Here is a 14,901-nt window from a genome sequence, read left to right as displayed (position 1 = left end):
ATGATCTGTTGTTTCCTGTCGTTGGTTTAGCTTTAACAGGCTTTCTGTTAACTAAGCTGCTTTCACTTAACCCCACTCAGTGACACATGACGATGCAGGAGTGAATGACTCACTAATGTGCTGTTTACACGAGAACGCAAACGGTTGAATCCGCTACTTTTCTCTTTCGTATAGCCCGTTCGTTCACACGAGGCCGTAACGGAAACGGACCTCGCAAACGATAACGTGTCCCAAGGTGCATAGATCTGCAACCGGAACGCTCTGGGGTCCAAACGGCTCCGTGTGTAAGCCTCTATACCAGGGGTCACCAACCTTTTTTAGGATGAGGGCTACTTTAAAAAAATAAAACAAGTCGGGGGCTACTTTTCCTCCTCTTTTTTTTTGTTTTTTGCAATATATATATTTAGCACATTTTAAAATTATTATATGCTTACCTTTAACCTGTGTGTGCTGTTTGGGTCTGTGGGACCCATTTTCAGTGTTTACTAAAATAAAATGTATGACATTTAATTATTTTAACCTGCTTTATTTGGGGGTGGGGCTCACATCCTCTAGGGGGCACCTCACATCCTCTAGGGGGGTCCTCACCTCCTCCAGGGGGACCTCACATCCTCTAGGGGGGTCCTCACCTCCTCTAGGGGGGTCCTCACCTCCTCTAGGGGGGTCCGGGGGCATGCACCCCCGGGAAGATGTTTTTTAAAATGTTGAAGTGAAATGCATCAATCTGGTGCACTTTGAGCACAAAATGAATTTATGGATACAGCTCTCAACACTCAGATGAAAGGGAGCTGTATACTTTTCAATACTCCAATCATCTTTAGAATATGATCACAACCAATAACAAATCATTTAAACTTGTTTATTCTTATCTTATGTTAGCATTCTTTCTTTTTATTTATGCATATTTTACTAATCACTCCCCTTTTAAACAGTTTTTTGTACTGTCCTATAGTACACATTGGAATGATTTCTTACTTTATCTATTACATAGATAAAAGTGTGCTCTCCCTAGCTCTCTCGCTATCCCTCTCCCTCCCTCCCTAGCTCCCTCGCTCGCTCTCTCTTTCTCCCTCTGTCTCGCTCGCTCACAGAGGTTATGTGCTCCTCCGTGGCGATGACGGCTTGCGTTAAAAATAAATAAATAAACATATTTGTAAAGTGGGGGGACACAAACGGGATTTCGAAAAGTGCGGGGACATGTCCCCCGTCCCCGTCCCCAGTGGAGATTACACCATGCGTGTGTGTGCGTCAAGTGCAATAAATATATATGCAAGTTACAACACACAGAGTAAAACTCTGCCCCTCATGTGCAGTATAGGCTGGCATGACTAGGCTGTGTTCAATGGGGCCAGGGTCGGCGTCATGGGGGGTCATTCGCGGGCCATGCCCCCCCCAAATGAGTCACTGTGCCCCCCCAACACGTGGGCAAGCCTTGCCACTTTGCCGGTTTTTTTTTTTTAATCATATAAGTGAAAATGTTTCCACTAACGTTGTCCACACTACAGCTTCAAAAAAAGCTTGGAGCTGGGCGTGTCTGAAGCTTGGGGATTTTATTCGAGCAACGCGACCAACAACCAATCACATGAATCTCCCGACCCCGACATACAAAGCAAAAAAAAACGGGGATTTTATGCGAGCAATATATATATATATAAACTCAGTGTTAAACCAGTTTCACCCACTGTCTCTGCCACCTCCCTCCATGACTGGTTCTTCCGGTTTGTATCCCGGTAGGTGAAGAGGGTCTGCTCATACAAAACCGGGTGATTTGCTACGGCGATAATTAGTTTCTCCTCCATCTTTTTTTGAAATATAGAAATGAACGTCGGGATATCTCTCCCAGCTTAGACGCGGTTTGATTGGCTAGGGCTTGATCTGTCAGATTTTCAGAAACGGGATTTGATTGGCTGGCGCTGGCTACTCCGGCGTCAGAAGTTGAACATTTGTTCAACTTCTGACGCCGGAGACGGACCGCTATGCTACTCACAATTTAGTTCGGTGAAAAGCGAGGCAACGTGACGTCACCCCATTCAAAGTGAATGGGCAGACGCGTTGGAAACCGTTTTTGAAGCTGTCGAAGCTGTAGTGTGGACGGCCCGTAAAGGTTTTTTGTGTGAAATACATCAGAAATAAAGAATACAAATATAAAACACAGCCTGAGGTGTGCTCACTGCTGCTCTCTGATTGGTGTGTTGCTTGACCAATGACCCTCGACCTTTGTTTTGTTATCATTACGTGGCTGTGTGTTCAGATGAAAGCCCAGTGGCGATCTGTTAAACTGATTATACAGTAAAGCCATCGAAAATAATATGATATACAGTACAGTACAAGTAGCCTACTTCTGGGTCTCTGTGTTTCATTCAAGCTCGGCTCTGTGTGTGTGTGTGGCACGAGCGCATTTTGTGAGTGCGCGAGCGGTAACGTGGAATGTTGTAACTAGCATCTGGTTAGCTGGCTATGCTAACGGATATAAAGAGCTGTTTCTACACCAAGGTGGAGGAGAGTCCTCTCCTGTCAGACTGAGAGGATCTTATAACGTCAGCTCAGTGAGGTAAGGACTCTCTCAGTGTTTAGATAGTTAACTTTAGTGTAGGTTATCTCAGTGGGTCTCAAACGGTTTGGTCACCATTTATGTAAACAAGTATTTGCGAGGAATACCTTTATATGATCATTATAGTTATTAAAAAATAAGAGAATAAATGAAAAACGGGTATGAAATACTATAGGACAGTAACACAAGAATACAGTTTAAAAGGGGAGTGATTAGTAAAATATCCATAAAGAAAAAGTAAATCTGTGTACAGTTCTGTTTCATATGGATGCTGAGAGATGTAGGCTATCCATAGATCTCTTCATTTTGCTCTCAAAGTGCACCAGATTGATGCATTTAACTTCAATAGACCCTCCTAGAGGAGGTTAGGTCCACCCCCACCTAAAACATGTTCACATGGATAGGATACTAAATACATTTGCACACTTTTATATGGTGGCCTATGTCCTTATATGTTTCTGTTTTGGTGGTCGTGCCACAACCGTGCATGTATGCACAAGTCATAGGTGCGCTATAAAATAGCGCAACACCCTGCAATGCGTGTGAAAAACAATAGACTTTACAGCTGAAGTTGCGTTGGTGTTTGTGTGTTGGTTGTTGACGGTAGTGTGTGCCCCCCCTTGGTAAATAATTGCCCCCCCATTCGATTTGTTCTAGAGCCGACCCATTATGGGGCTGATGTGTTGTGTAGATTCGGCCAGAAGGAAAATCAGCGGGGAGGTTGCTTTTCTTCCCGACTGCAACGCTGGTCCCGCAAATCAAGCAAGAACGTGATTGGTCGATATTTATTGTGGGGGTGGGGAGGAGGGGTGTTAGATAGATATAGAGTTGTAGTAAGTAGATAGAGTTTGCTATGATTTAGGTTTCGTTTATGCATAGGGTAGATTCTTTTAATTACATTTCCATTTTTGTTTTGTGTATTTTATACATTTTGGATTTGCTTGGCGAGCTATGTTTAGAACATGCCCCGCGGGCGACTCACGTTGCCCCTGCGGGCGACTGAGTGCCCGCGGGCACCGTGTTGGCTACCCCTGCTCTATACGATCATTTCCTGATAACGATGAAGCCATAGCCCCACCTCTCCCCACCTCTGCTGCTCACTGCTGTCAGTAGCTACTGACCATGCTACAGATGTTAGTGCAAACTCTACAGCTCCTCTACCACAACCATCAGCAACAAGTGGACATGGAGAATTACATGAACTACATGTTGCTAAATCCACCGCGGGGAATAAACAGAAGGGCAACCATGGCAACCATGCTCCGGGGTCTTCTTCGCTGCTTTTGGTGAATTTTGTGGAGAAAGTACAGCGCCACTTACAGGCCCGGCATATGTACTACAGCGTCTCCAGCGGGTCGAGCGGTCTCGTGTGAAGGGAATACTTTTTTTATATCGTATTCGGTTTGTTTGCGTTTCGTATGCATGTAAATGGGGTCTCATGTGTGTATTTGTGTGTGAGTCTGCACCAATGTGGAAGAAGTGTGAGGTTTCAACAACAGAAAACATGGATGCAATGTGGTATCAATACAAATTCATAGATGTAGCTTCCAAAACACACAGGTGCTGCACATGAGTAGTGCAGTCATGTTGTAGGCCGATCCTGAGGTTAGCGTCAACATGGGGGACCCTGATGTAAACAAGACGAAAGTCTTTCTCTGGTCTGCATCCCCTTAACAATTGTGTGTATTGAGCTGTACTGTATTGTACCCATTCTGCAATCTGTTAATACCATTTTCAATCAATCAATCAATCAACATGGCTCCCATGACAAAAAAGCAATGGGATTTTAGAATATTGCAAAAAATAAGAGCTGCGGCAAACACACGTTTATGATTCTTAGACATTTTGTTCAGTGGGATAATCTCCACATATTATCACCACTTTATGATTTTTGAATTGTAAATGCTATTGGCAGAGGTAAAAAGCTAACATTAGGCTGTTAACGAACTACTTCTCAGTCACGTGACTACAAATCAACAATGCTAAGCTAAAAGTGGCTACCTTTCAACAAAGCTGAGATTCAAGTTGGAATTCAAACCAATAGTAATAATATAGGATTTAATTAAAACAGCACCTCCTTCGAGCCGGAATTGAACCAGCGACCTAAGGATTTCAGCTTTAGCCACTACAGTCCTCCGCTCTACCAACTGAGCTATCGAAGGTCTCCTTGCAGCTCCGCTATAAATAGAGTGTGTGCTGATGACGGATGGGAAACACCTATATTAGATCTTATTGGGATCCATTCAATGAGCGACGATGACAGTGATCACTCACACACACACACACACACACACACACACACACACACACACAACACACACACACACACACACACACACACACACACACACACACACACACACACACACACACACACACACACACACACACACACACACACACACACACACACACACACACACACACACACACACACACACACACACAGAGAGATATCCCTGTCACCAGATCTATTAATATTTAATAGGCTGCTGGTGATTAACACACTTTCAAGCTGTCCCACTGATAACACACACAGCTCCTTTGTTTGCACTGACGACCTGTTATCACACTGGGGGGGGATTTTTCTGCGTACAGTTGGCTACAAGTTGCAGCAATTCCCAGATTTGAACATAGTGCTGGTTATGTACCAAAATAAAAATAGTCTAAATAATTTCAGTGTTCTATTCATTAAAATACTTTAAAATTCAATATATTCCTCCATTATTTTGAATAAGAAGAAGCAGTGGGGAGGAACAACCAGAAAGTGATGACAAACCTGAACACAGAGAAGAAGATAAAGAAGAAAAACAAAAGAGGCGAAGAAGAACAACGAGAAAGGGACATTCTTAAACATCCTCATTATAGAGATACTTTGGAAAGGAATTATAGTCATCATTTTGATATTGTGATGACACTTATATCGACATGTTTATTTGTATATGTCACTTTTAATCCTCCATGAAAAATGACTTACTAGAGGAGAAAGTGCTTGGGCAGGAAGCCAGGCAGCACAGAGGGAACATTAAAACTGTCATAGAAGAAGAACATAAACACAAGACCCACGAAAGAGGAAGGTCCTGTTCCTGTCAGGGGGGGAGGGCCAGGATGGGACCCCAGTCTCTTGACCCACAGTGACCTCACACCCGCCCACCTTTCTCCGCCTGCTTCCCATAGGATCACACACACTTGCTCAGCTTTGTCTCACACACTCCCTCCGTCCCCTCTGCTACTGCTGTCCCCTCGGGACCCAGATGGACCTCAGCTGGCCTGATTCAGACACCAGACAATAAAACACACACACACATTCTCACACACACATTATCTCACACGCCCACAGCCTCACACACATTCTTATGGACACACAAACTCTGTAACTCAAACACTAATGTTGATATTCCTCTGCTTTTGTGAACAATTATTATACGTGACAGGAAGTGCTAGATGGGGTGACTGCGTGATGTTTTTTAAAGATCATAATACATGTGAAATTCTATTTTGTATTATTTATTATTTTCTATTGAGTAAACAAGGTGGATCCTATGAGCTACTTATATTTACTTAAGTATTTATCTGACACATTAACAGCCTACTTTATCTGACACAATTTATTTTGATTTAGCTTGTTGCTACGAATACTCAAGGCCCTGATTCTAAACTTTAATATTGATAAGATTTAATTATTTATATAATATTAAGAGATGTTTAACTCGTTGAAAGCATTCTCTGAAAATAATAATAATTGTTGGGATCCAAAAACGTATAGTATATAGCTAACAAATAACGGATATTAAATTAGAATTCATTTACAATAATTGTCACATCTCAGCTTTTGTTCCAATCTTTCATCAAAGATATGAACTTCATTTCTTATTCTCATCGGTTTTTTTAAGAAAAGTGATGTAAAAAAAACGTTATCTGCTAGAGGAGAGATGAATCCCTCTTACAGTTTGTTGAGACGACAAAACATTTTTTTGTTGTGCAGAAATGTTACAAAGTTATGCTTTTTTTTTACCTCGTAAACATGTTTTTTGGAAGACAAAGAAAATCTAGCGAGTCCAACCCAATGGAAGGCTTTGCTAATGCTAAATGATGAATACCTATACATTTATTTTTTAGGAGGTTGGCGATAGATTTAAAAAACATTTAAATATATTTTTCAATATATCAAATGTTTCTTTTTTGTAGAGACACGTAATACACAATACACATTTGTTAGTAGCTTGAGCTTTACAATCATACTGTACATTCTTTGTATTTCTCCTTCATTCAAGGATTTTACCAAAAAAAAGCCACAGCATGGGGGGCCGGGGGCCTACAGGGTACGTCTGCTGACCGTGTCACAGCAAAGACCTTAAAGTTTTGTTCCTGCAGTCCAATCAAAATATAACATTTTAACAGCATAAGGACCACTGCCAGCTGAAAGGCCAAATACCCCATGCACATGAGCCAATATATGACAATACTCAGAAGATACATTTGTTTGCTCTTGGAATGATTATTTAATTATTCTCGTTCCTTCAGGAATATTAGTTTTTCTCAAGGTGTCACTGTTCATTTCCCTTGACTGTGTAAATAGATACCACTTTTCCCTATGTGTTTTGCTACAGCTCCCTCTATGGGTCACACATGATTAATATAGACCTGTTGGTTCGGTGAACAGGTGCCAGCACACTCCCACTGCTCCTCTGCTCTCCTCTCACACAATATACAGTCAGACTTTATGGAGTTCTCTCTTTCCCCCACCTCTTCCTGCCTAATTTCCTTCAACTCTGTATGCTGTCTGTGTTACTCCCTCCCCTCAAAGCACCCCCGACTCATTCCCTCCCTTTGTCTCATTCCCATAATCCCCCTCTAGAGAGAGAGTGAGAACACACTCTCCGCTGCATCTCCCGTTAGGATGGTCAATATTTACTGTGTGCGATAGGGAAGGACAATGTGTGTGTGCACATTTGTGAAATGCCTTCACAGCCGGGCAACACTCCATGTATGTGTGTGTGTGTGTGTGTGTGTGTGATGTGTAACCTCCCTCTCTAGTGTTGGCCTGATTTCTTGCAACACAGTGTGATCAATCTTTGACAGTTTGCTGACACGTTTCTTTGTCTTGTACCCCCCCAAAGCATTCCCACAAGCCCTTGTCTTGGTGCATGTCTGAGTCTGAGACTGTCCACACACACAACCTCAGACACACACATAAATATATCAACACACCCCTCCTCTTGTCTGAATTATGATTGTCTGGGGATAGAAACAATGCTGACCGAATAATACAATATATATTAAAAAAAAAAAAGGTATTACGCAACTTCCACCCACCCCAAAATAATAATAAACACCCTTAAAAACTCTACGAGGGGCTTCTTCGCAAGGCGTTTTTACTAACTTCAGTTATGTTTAGATGGCACAACTTTACAGGCTGCAATAAGGAAGCAGAGCTAGAGAGATAAAACACCAAGAGCTCATGAAAATAAAAAAAGTCAGAAATACAAAGTAGGAAAATAATATGGAAAGGGGGTTGAGCAGAGAGAGGGGGAAGGAGACCAGAAAACTCGCAGAGGCTCAGCATTGTGCTGCTAATGTGGCCCAGGCATGGGTAATCCAACAAAGGTTACTGTGGAGACCAACAATGAGGCTCTGAGGGGCCCAGACTGCTCAGACGCGACGGGAGAGGAGGGAGGAGAGGAGCCAGGGTAGGAGGAGAGTGGGCAGGGACATACAACAGGGATAGGGAGGGGGGTTCTACCAAAACAAATCTACAGCTAAACCATCCAACCTTGCTTTTGCCAAGAGAAGAGAAAAAAGCACCTGTTGTTTAAATGACGAATGGGAAAGCTTCCAGGAAGTTGTGTGACACCATGGAAAGTTATATCACTATGAAATCTCTTTTTTCTTTCCGGTTGCAGCACCGAATAATCTGTGTTAAGTAGATGAGTAACTGAAAGCTGATTAAAAGCGGCCACTGTGGGTCAATGAAGAACGGAACAACAGCACGTGTGTTCAGGCAGCACTCGCTCAGAGCTTTGAGGAGGAAGTGTCATTAGTTTTGCAGAAATGTTGTTGAGAGATCCTCAAAACTTCATATGGATGCTTGTCTCAAATTAAAGACTGGGCTCTGGTTTCAGACAGAGGGTGAAAGGACGTGCTGCAGCACGAGCAGTATGAGAAAAATACTTTTTGATGTAAACATGTCACAGAGCAGGGGTAGCCAACACGGTGCCCGCGGGCACTTAGTCGCCCACAGGGGCAACGTGAGTCGCCCGCGGGGCATGTTCTAAAAATAGCTCGCCAAGCAAATCCAAAATGTATAAAATACACAAAACGAAAAAGTAAATGTAATTAAAAGAATCTACCCTATGCATAAACGAAACCTAAATCATAGCGAACTCTATCTACAACTTTATATCTATCTAACACCCCTCCTCCACCCACCCCGACAATGAATATCGACCAATCACGTTCTTGCTTGATTTGCGGGACCAGCGTTGCAGTCAGGAAGAAAAGCAATGTGGCACCTCCCCGCTGATTTTCTTTCTGGCAGAATCTACACAACACATCAGCCCCATTGAACAGCCTATACAACACATGAGGGGCAGAGTTTTACTCTGTGTGTGTTGCAACTTGCTTATATATTTATTGCACTCGACGCACACATACGCATGGCGTAATTTCCACCTGGGGACAGGGGGGACATGTCCCGCGCTCTTTTCGAAATTCCGTTTGTGTCCCCCCACTTTACAAATATGTTTATTATTGTTTTTTAACGCAAGCCGTCATCGCCACGGAGGAGCACACAGCCTCTGTGAGCGAGCGAGACAGAGGGAGAGAGAGAGAGCGAGAGAGATAGGGAGGGAGGGAGAGAGAGAGAGAGCGAGAGAGCTAGGGAGGGAGGGAGAGAGAGAGAGCGAGAGAGCTAGGGAGGGAGGGAGAGAGACAGCGAGAGAGCTAGGGAGGGAGGGAGAGAGAGAGAGAGGGTGAGAGAGAGAGAGAGGGAGAGAGAGAGAGCTAGGGAGGGAGGGAGAGAGAGAGAGAGAGGGGAGAGAGAGAGAGCTAGGGAGGGAGGGAGAGAGAGAGCGAGAGAGCTAGGGAGAGCACACCTTTATCTATTTAATATAGATAAAGTAAGAAATCATTCCAGTGTGTACTATAGGACAGTAAAAAAAACAAAAAACAGTTTAAAAGGAGAGTGATTAGTAAAATATGCATAAATAAAAAGAAAGAATGCTAACTAGGTAAAATAAGAATAAACCAGTTTAAATGATTTGTTATTGGTTGTGATCATATTCTAAAGATGTTTGGATTATTGAAAAGTATACAGCTCCCTTTCATCCAAGTGTTGAGAGCTGTATCCATAAATTCACCAGAACGTATGGATACACCAGAGTGCACCAGATTGATGCATTTCACTTTAAAAAACATCTTCCCGGGGGAGCATGCCCCCGGACCCCCCTAGAGGAGGTGAGGACCCCCCTAGAGGAGGTGAGGCCCGTCCACCCCCAAATAAAGCAGGTTAAAATAATTAAATTGTACATGTTCTTTTAGTAAACACTGAAAACGGGTCCCACAGACCCAAACAGCACACAAAGGTTAAAGGTAAGCATATAATAATGTTAAAATGTGCTAAATATATACACTGCAAAAAAGAAACAAAAAACAGGAGTAAAAGTAGCCACCAACTTGTTTTATTTTTTTAAAGTAGCCCTCACCCTAAAAAAGGTTGGTGACCCCTGCAGTAGAGGCACAACATAAGAAGATAACCCTGTACATTAGCATAATAGGCAGGGCTGCACATAACTGGTGCGCAGGTGCGCATGCGCACCTCGGCCAAAAAAAGAGCACCGGGTCATTTGAAAAAAGGCGCATTTGCGTACCAACATTGAGAGAGTGGGAGAGAGAGAAAGAGAAAAGAGAGAAGAGAGGAGAGAGAGAGAGAGAAAGAGAAAGATATTTGCGAGTTGCATATGAACTCAGGGCCGGCCCGTCGCACTGGCGTTGATTTTCGCCAAGGGCGCCAGATCTGTGGAGGCGCTGCGCTGGCAGTTCTGGGAGGGAACAAAACATTTTTGACCGTTGGTGCTCATCCTAATTTTCGGCCTTGATGTAACAATATTCATAATTAAGTAAATGTAACACCCTTTTCACCCCGGTTACACGTTTCATTTGCCCTGTATGATGGGCGCTGTAAGTGATGAAAGTGGGGGATGTTTGCTTATCTGGCGCCCGCAGCTCACAGCCAAAGTGCGAGTGAGCGAGGGAGTGAGCGAGGGAGAAAGGGAGGGCGCTGTTGTTATTAGCATCTGGTGCTAGCTGCTCTAACGGAAGAAGAAGATGTTTCTACAATGATGTGGAGGGAGAGTCCTCTCCAGTCAGACTGAGAGGCTGATAACTACAGCTCAGTGAGGTAAGGACTCTGAGTGTTTAGATAGTTCACTTTAGTCTAAGTTCAAACGGTTTGATCACAATTTATGTAAACACATATTTTCAAGGCACTCCTTTATAATTATTGGGATAAACAGGTTTGAAATCATTCCAATGTATACTATAGGACAGTAAACCAGACATATCCTTTTAAAACTGGACTTTCGACCCAAACCCAGCAGTTGACTTGTGGATGCAAGCAGCTAATCGCAGACTCAACCAGAGAGGAAGTAGTAGGCCTACATCATCAGCTACCATGTCTGACAGAGAGGAAGACAGTGAGGAGAACAGTCAGGAGGGTAGTGATGACAGCTTGTAGGATTACTGGTCGTGCTAATGTTGTCTTGTGTTCGCCTCTGCATGTGTGTTCTGTGTTCACCTCTACATGTGTGTTCTGTGTTCACCTCTGCATGTGTGTTCTGTGTTCACCTCTACATGTGTGTTCTGTGTTCACCTCTGTGTGTTCTGTGCCGTGTGTCTGACAAATAAAGACCGGTTTATTTATTTCATTTTAAGGATGAGCACCAAGCAACATCTCCAGGTGCTCCTTTGAGAACCAGGGCAAAAAAGTTATGTGCACCCCTGATAATAGAGCCCCTTTAAAATGGAGGGAGATATTAGGAGATTTAGCAGAGAAAGGAATTATGATTTAGAAGAGACACAGTTAAGGGAGAAGGGGGCTGGACAATCATTGTAAAAGATGCACGAGGCTGACAGTTTGTCAAATCTTAGCTCATTCACCATTTAATCTGCAACTGTGTTCTTCTGATTCCTGTATGCACCACGACACCTAGTCAAATTCCTTTACGCACATTTCCCCTCCGTGGGACTAATAAAGGTATTCTGATTCTGATCAAATTATTCTCAACTGTTACACTATCCGTCACCTTCCAGTGCAATTAATCATTACTTTCACATTTGTTTGGTACATTTTGTTCAACTCACCAAACATTTATTCAAAAAAGAGCTGAACACATCCGAAATAAGAGTTGTGTGTGTGTGCGTGTGGGTATGTGCGTGCATATCTAGCACTGCCTGTACCGCAATGCGAGAGCATTTTTTGCGTGTTGGAACATGCATTTCTTATGCATGTCTGAACAGACTGTATTAATAACAATAACAACAACATTCCGTTAAACCAGTTTGCATCTTGTTCCAACGAAAAAAGTGCCATGAAATGTTGGTCTCCATTTGAACTGTTGCTGACTCTGAATATTAAACCTCTATTCTGATCCTGTAGCTCCTTCTGATGTTAATTGTGGAACTTCATACCCCACATGCTTAGACCATGTATATACTGTAAGTTGAAAAGACTCTAGTCAGTATTCTTGTTATGGGTGTGTTTGATTTACTCACCCTGAAGCTATGAGCGCTCTGGACTGGGCCATGGCTATCCTCTGCAACGCTGGTCTACTCAGCCCCGCTAAGCTAGATCTCTGTGGCAACGGGGCATGGCACATTGTTGCCGCCGCCGACAGTGGGTGCTGCGGCTTCATAGGCATCGGCGACGGTGATGGCACAGGAGAAGGTGGCGTGGTCACACTGTTGGCGGGGGTAACTAATGTGGCGGTTGGCACTGGTTCGTTGGCTGAAGATGAGGAGTGCTTGGGCGGAATGGACGGAGGGGCCACGTTGGGTTTGGAGGATGGAGGCTGAGGGGGCGGGAGGGAGGGGGGGGGCGGCCTGTTGGAAGACGAGCTGACCACCAGGGTGGAGGTTCCGGCGGTGAGGGCGGCCAGGGACTGAGCGAAGAGCTGGGCGTTCCTTCTTGGCGAGGAGATGTTTCTGGAGATGGCGAGGCCGTGCGGCAGCGTCTGGTAGTAGTTGGAGTTGCCGTTGGAGTTCAGCTGCTGTCCTCGCCCTAGGGTGGCAGATTTAGATGGACTCAGGGGTTTTGAGGAGATGGGTGGTAGGTTCCTGGCCCGTTGCATGGTTAGTGAGCGTCTACCTAGAGTCTGTATCCCTGGCCCTCCTGTATTGGTCTTCACACTTAGGACCAGCATGCATTGCTGGCAGGAACAAGGCTGGCCCAGTCCAGGAACTGGTAGGCCACCATTGGGATAGATAGAGCTTCCAGTCCCTGTGCTGGCCCCCGACACCCCAACACCCAGCAGGGCTCCTCCTCCTCCCCCTTTAGGTATTGGGACAGGACCAGACACCAGAGGGTAGGCTATGTCTGCTCGTCTCTGAAGTCTCCGACACCTCTGGCTCTGTCGGTTTACCTGCAGGAAAACAGAACAAAACATTTGTTTCATGACATTTCTAATTTGAACTAACTATCATTATTACACACCTTAGTTGAATAGTTCATTCTGATTGGTCAATTTGGACATTTAATAGTCTGCTCTTTTTCAATAGCAGACTGTTGCTAAGGATGGTCTGATCAATGGACCATGTGAATTCAAATTAATCCACAGAAACAAGTAACCTGAACGTGGCCAATGTGCTTTTATATTTTTGGAGAGCACAACACTTTGGATTTATGATGGCTGAACTGTCAAATCCACAGTGCACATTTTCAGGTTCATTTTTGTATTTTATGCCTCTACTGAGACATGTTTCCATGCTTTAATGTTAAATAATGCTTTGTAAAGACAGGAAAAATAGAAGAAGAACAAGGAAACAGCCCAAAATGGTAAAGACACAGAGCGCTGAAAGATGGAGAAATCAACAGAACAGAAGACAGACAGGAAGTAACATGAACACAGTAAGCCTCTGGAATTGTTTAAAGACTGGTTATTGGAAAAGATACTGTGCACAGATTTGGACGGTTACAGAAAATGTTGATCAGTGATCCTCATTTGAAGTTACGTTGCTTGAGGGCAAGAGTTCTGCGCTTAGCGTCTGGATCCTGGTCTTGCTCGCTGCACATTATCCCTAACTGTATGAGGGTCCTGCAGCCTGTAGCTAAATATCCTAAAGGCAAGGAATGACTTGTATGGAAGAAGTTGATTTTGTCATTAATGTCCTTGTTATGAACTTAAACACACCTGCGTCATGTTCTGAAAATCAATGACGTAGCAGAAGCCAAGTGGAGTCAGGTCGAAACAGGGCTGCTGCCGGCTGTGGGCGTTCTCGATGGCGATGGCCACCTCCATGTCGTAGGCCGTCCACGAACCTGCATCGTTCTCCCACTCCCACTGCCAGCCCTGACCTGGGGCCGAGGCTGGGTCATAAAAGCTCCTCCGCACCGGACGGATGGTTCCTGATAAAGAAAGATATCAATAAAAAAAATATTACATTAGTTATTAAAGTCATCCCGTTTCTTTCAGCTTTTTCAAAAGTAACCAAGAGACTTAGGTAAACTGATTTAGGAGCAAAGCTAGTAAAATAGGGATGTAGTAAAACCTTTAATTGACAAAAGCTAGGTAGGATCTTCGCAAAATAAAAAATGACACACGAAACAATTGTATATGGTAATAGTATACAGTAATATCAAATTAAAATAGAAAAAAATGATTTATCATAAACTCCCAGGAAAACCATGGGATGAAGTGCGAAAATATGGGCCCAAAATAGTCCTGCCTTGGTCTGTATTTAGGACATGAACTCGAGGACATCACATGGGTTAAGAGCTACTTCCTGTACAAGCCTTTGGACATTTGAATGACATCACATGCAGTAGTGACCTGAAGTTCAGAGAAACAACATGCACACTGACAATTTGTGGATATATGTCTGTAATACATGCCTGTACAATCACCCAATGGGTTACATGTCGTTTTATTGTTAATTTCAAGGTTCTATGTCATACTTAAAAATTGACCTAAAATGTTACAGTAAATCAACAAATTGAACATTTGGGATCTAGATAAAATGTCTGAGGGTGCTGTTGTATTTGTCTTTCAAAGAATGTCAAAATGTACATATCATTTTCTATTCAATTGTTAAGTGAATCATTAGGCCACTTGAGAAATTTGAATCTAATGATTCTA

General features: G+C 43.5%; 1 protein-coding gene and 1 non-coding gene across 3 annotated transcripts in view; both read right to left on the bottom strand.

The window, feature by feature from the left end:
- Positions 1-14,901, bottom strand: part of LOC117560251 (E3 ubiquitin-protein ligase DTX4-like) — a 40,219-nt gene that overhangs the window by 7,405 nt on the left and 17,913 nt on the right. For both annotated transcript variants that reach the window (XM_034237105.1, XM_034237106.1), the window contains exons 3-4: positions 13,957-14,171; positions 12,323-13,188 (exon numbers count right to left, since the gene is read on the bottom strand). In XM_034237105.1, coding sequence (XP_034092996.1) covers positions 12,323-13,188; positions 13,957-14,171 — 1,081 coding nt within the window. The remainder of the gene's footprint in view (positions 1-12,322; positions 13,189-13,956; positions 14,172-14,901) is intronic.
- Positions 4,627-4,713, bottom strand: trnay-gua. Its single transcript is given in 2 exon segments — positions 4,627-4,662; positions 4,677-4,713. It is a non-coding gene; the product is annotated as a tRNA-Tyr (tRNA).

The sequence above is a fragment of the Gymnodraco acuticeps genome, unplaced genomic scaffold, assembly GCF_902827175.1.
Source record: "Gymnodraco acuticeps unplaced genomic scaffold, fGymAcu1.1, whole genome shotgun sequence".
NCBI classification, from domain to species: domain Eukaryota; kingdom Metazoa; phylum Chordata; class Actinopteri; order Perciformes; family Bathydraconidae; genus Gymnodraco; species Gymnodraco acuticeps.
The sequence above is the reverse complement of the archived record's forward strand: the minus strand, read 5'-3'. Positions and strand labels throughout refer to the sequence as shown.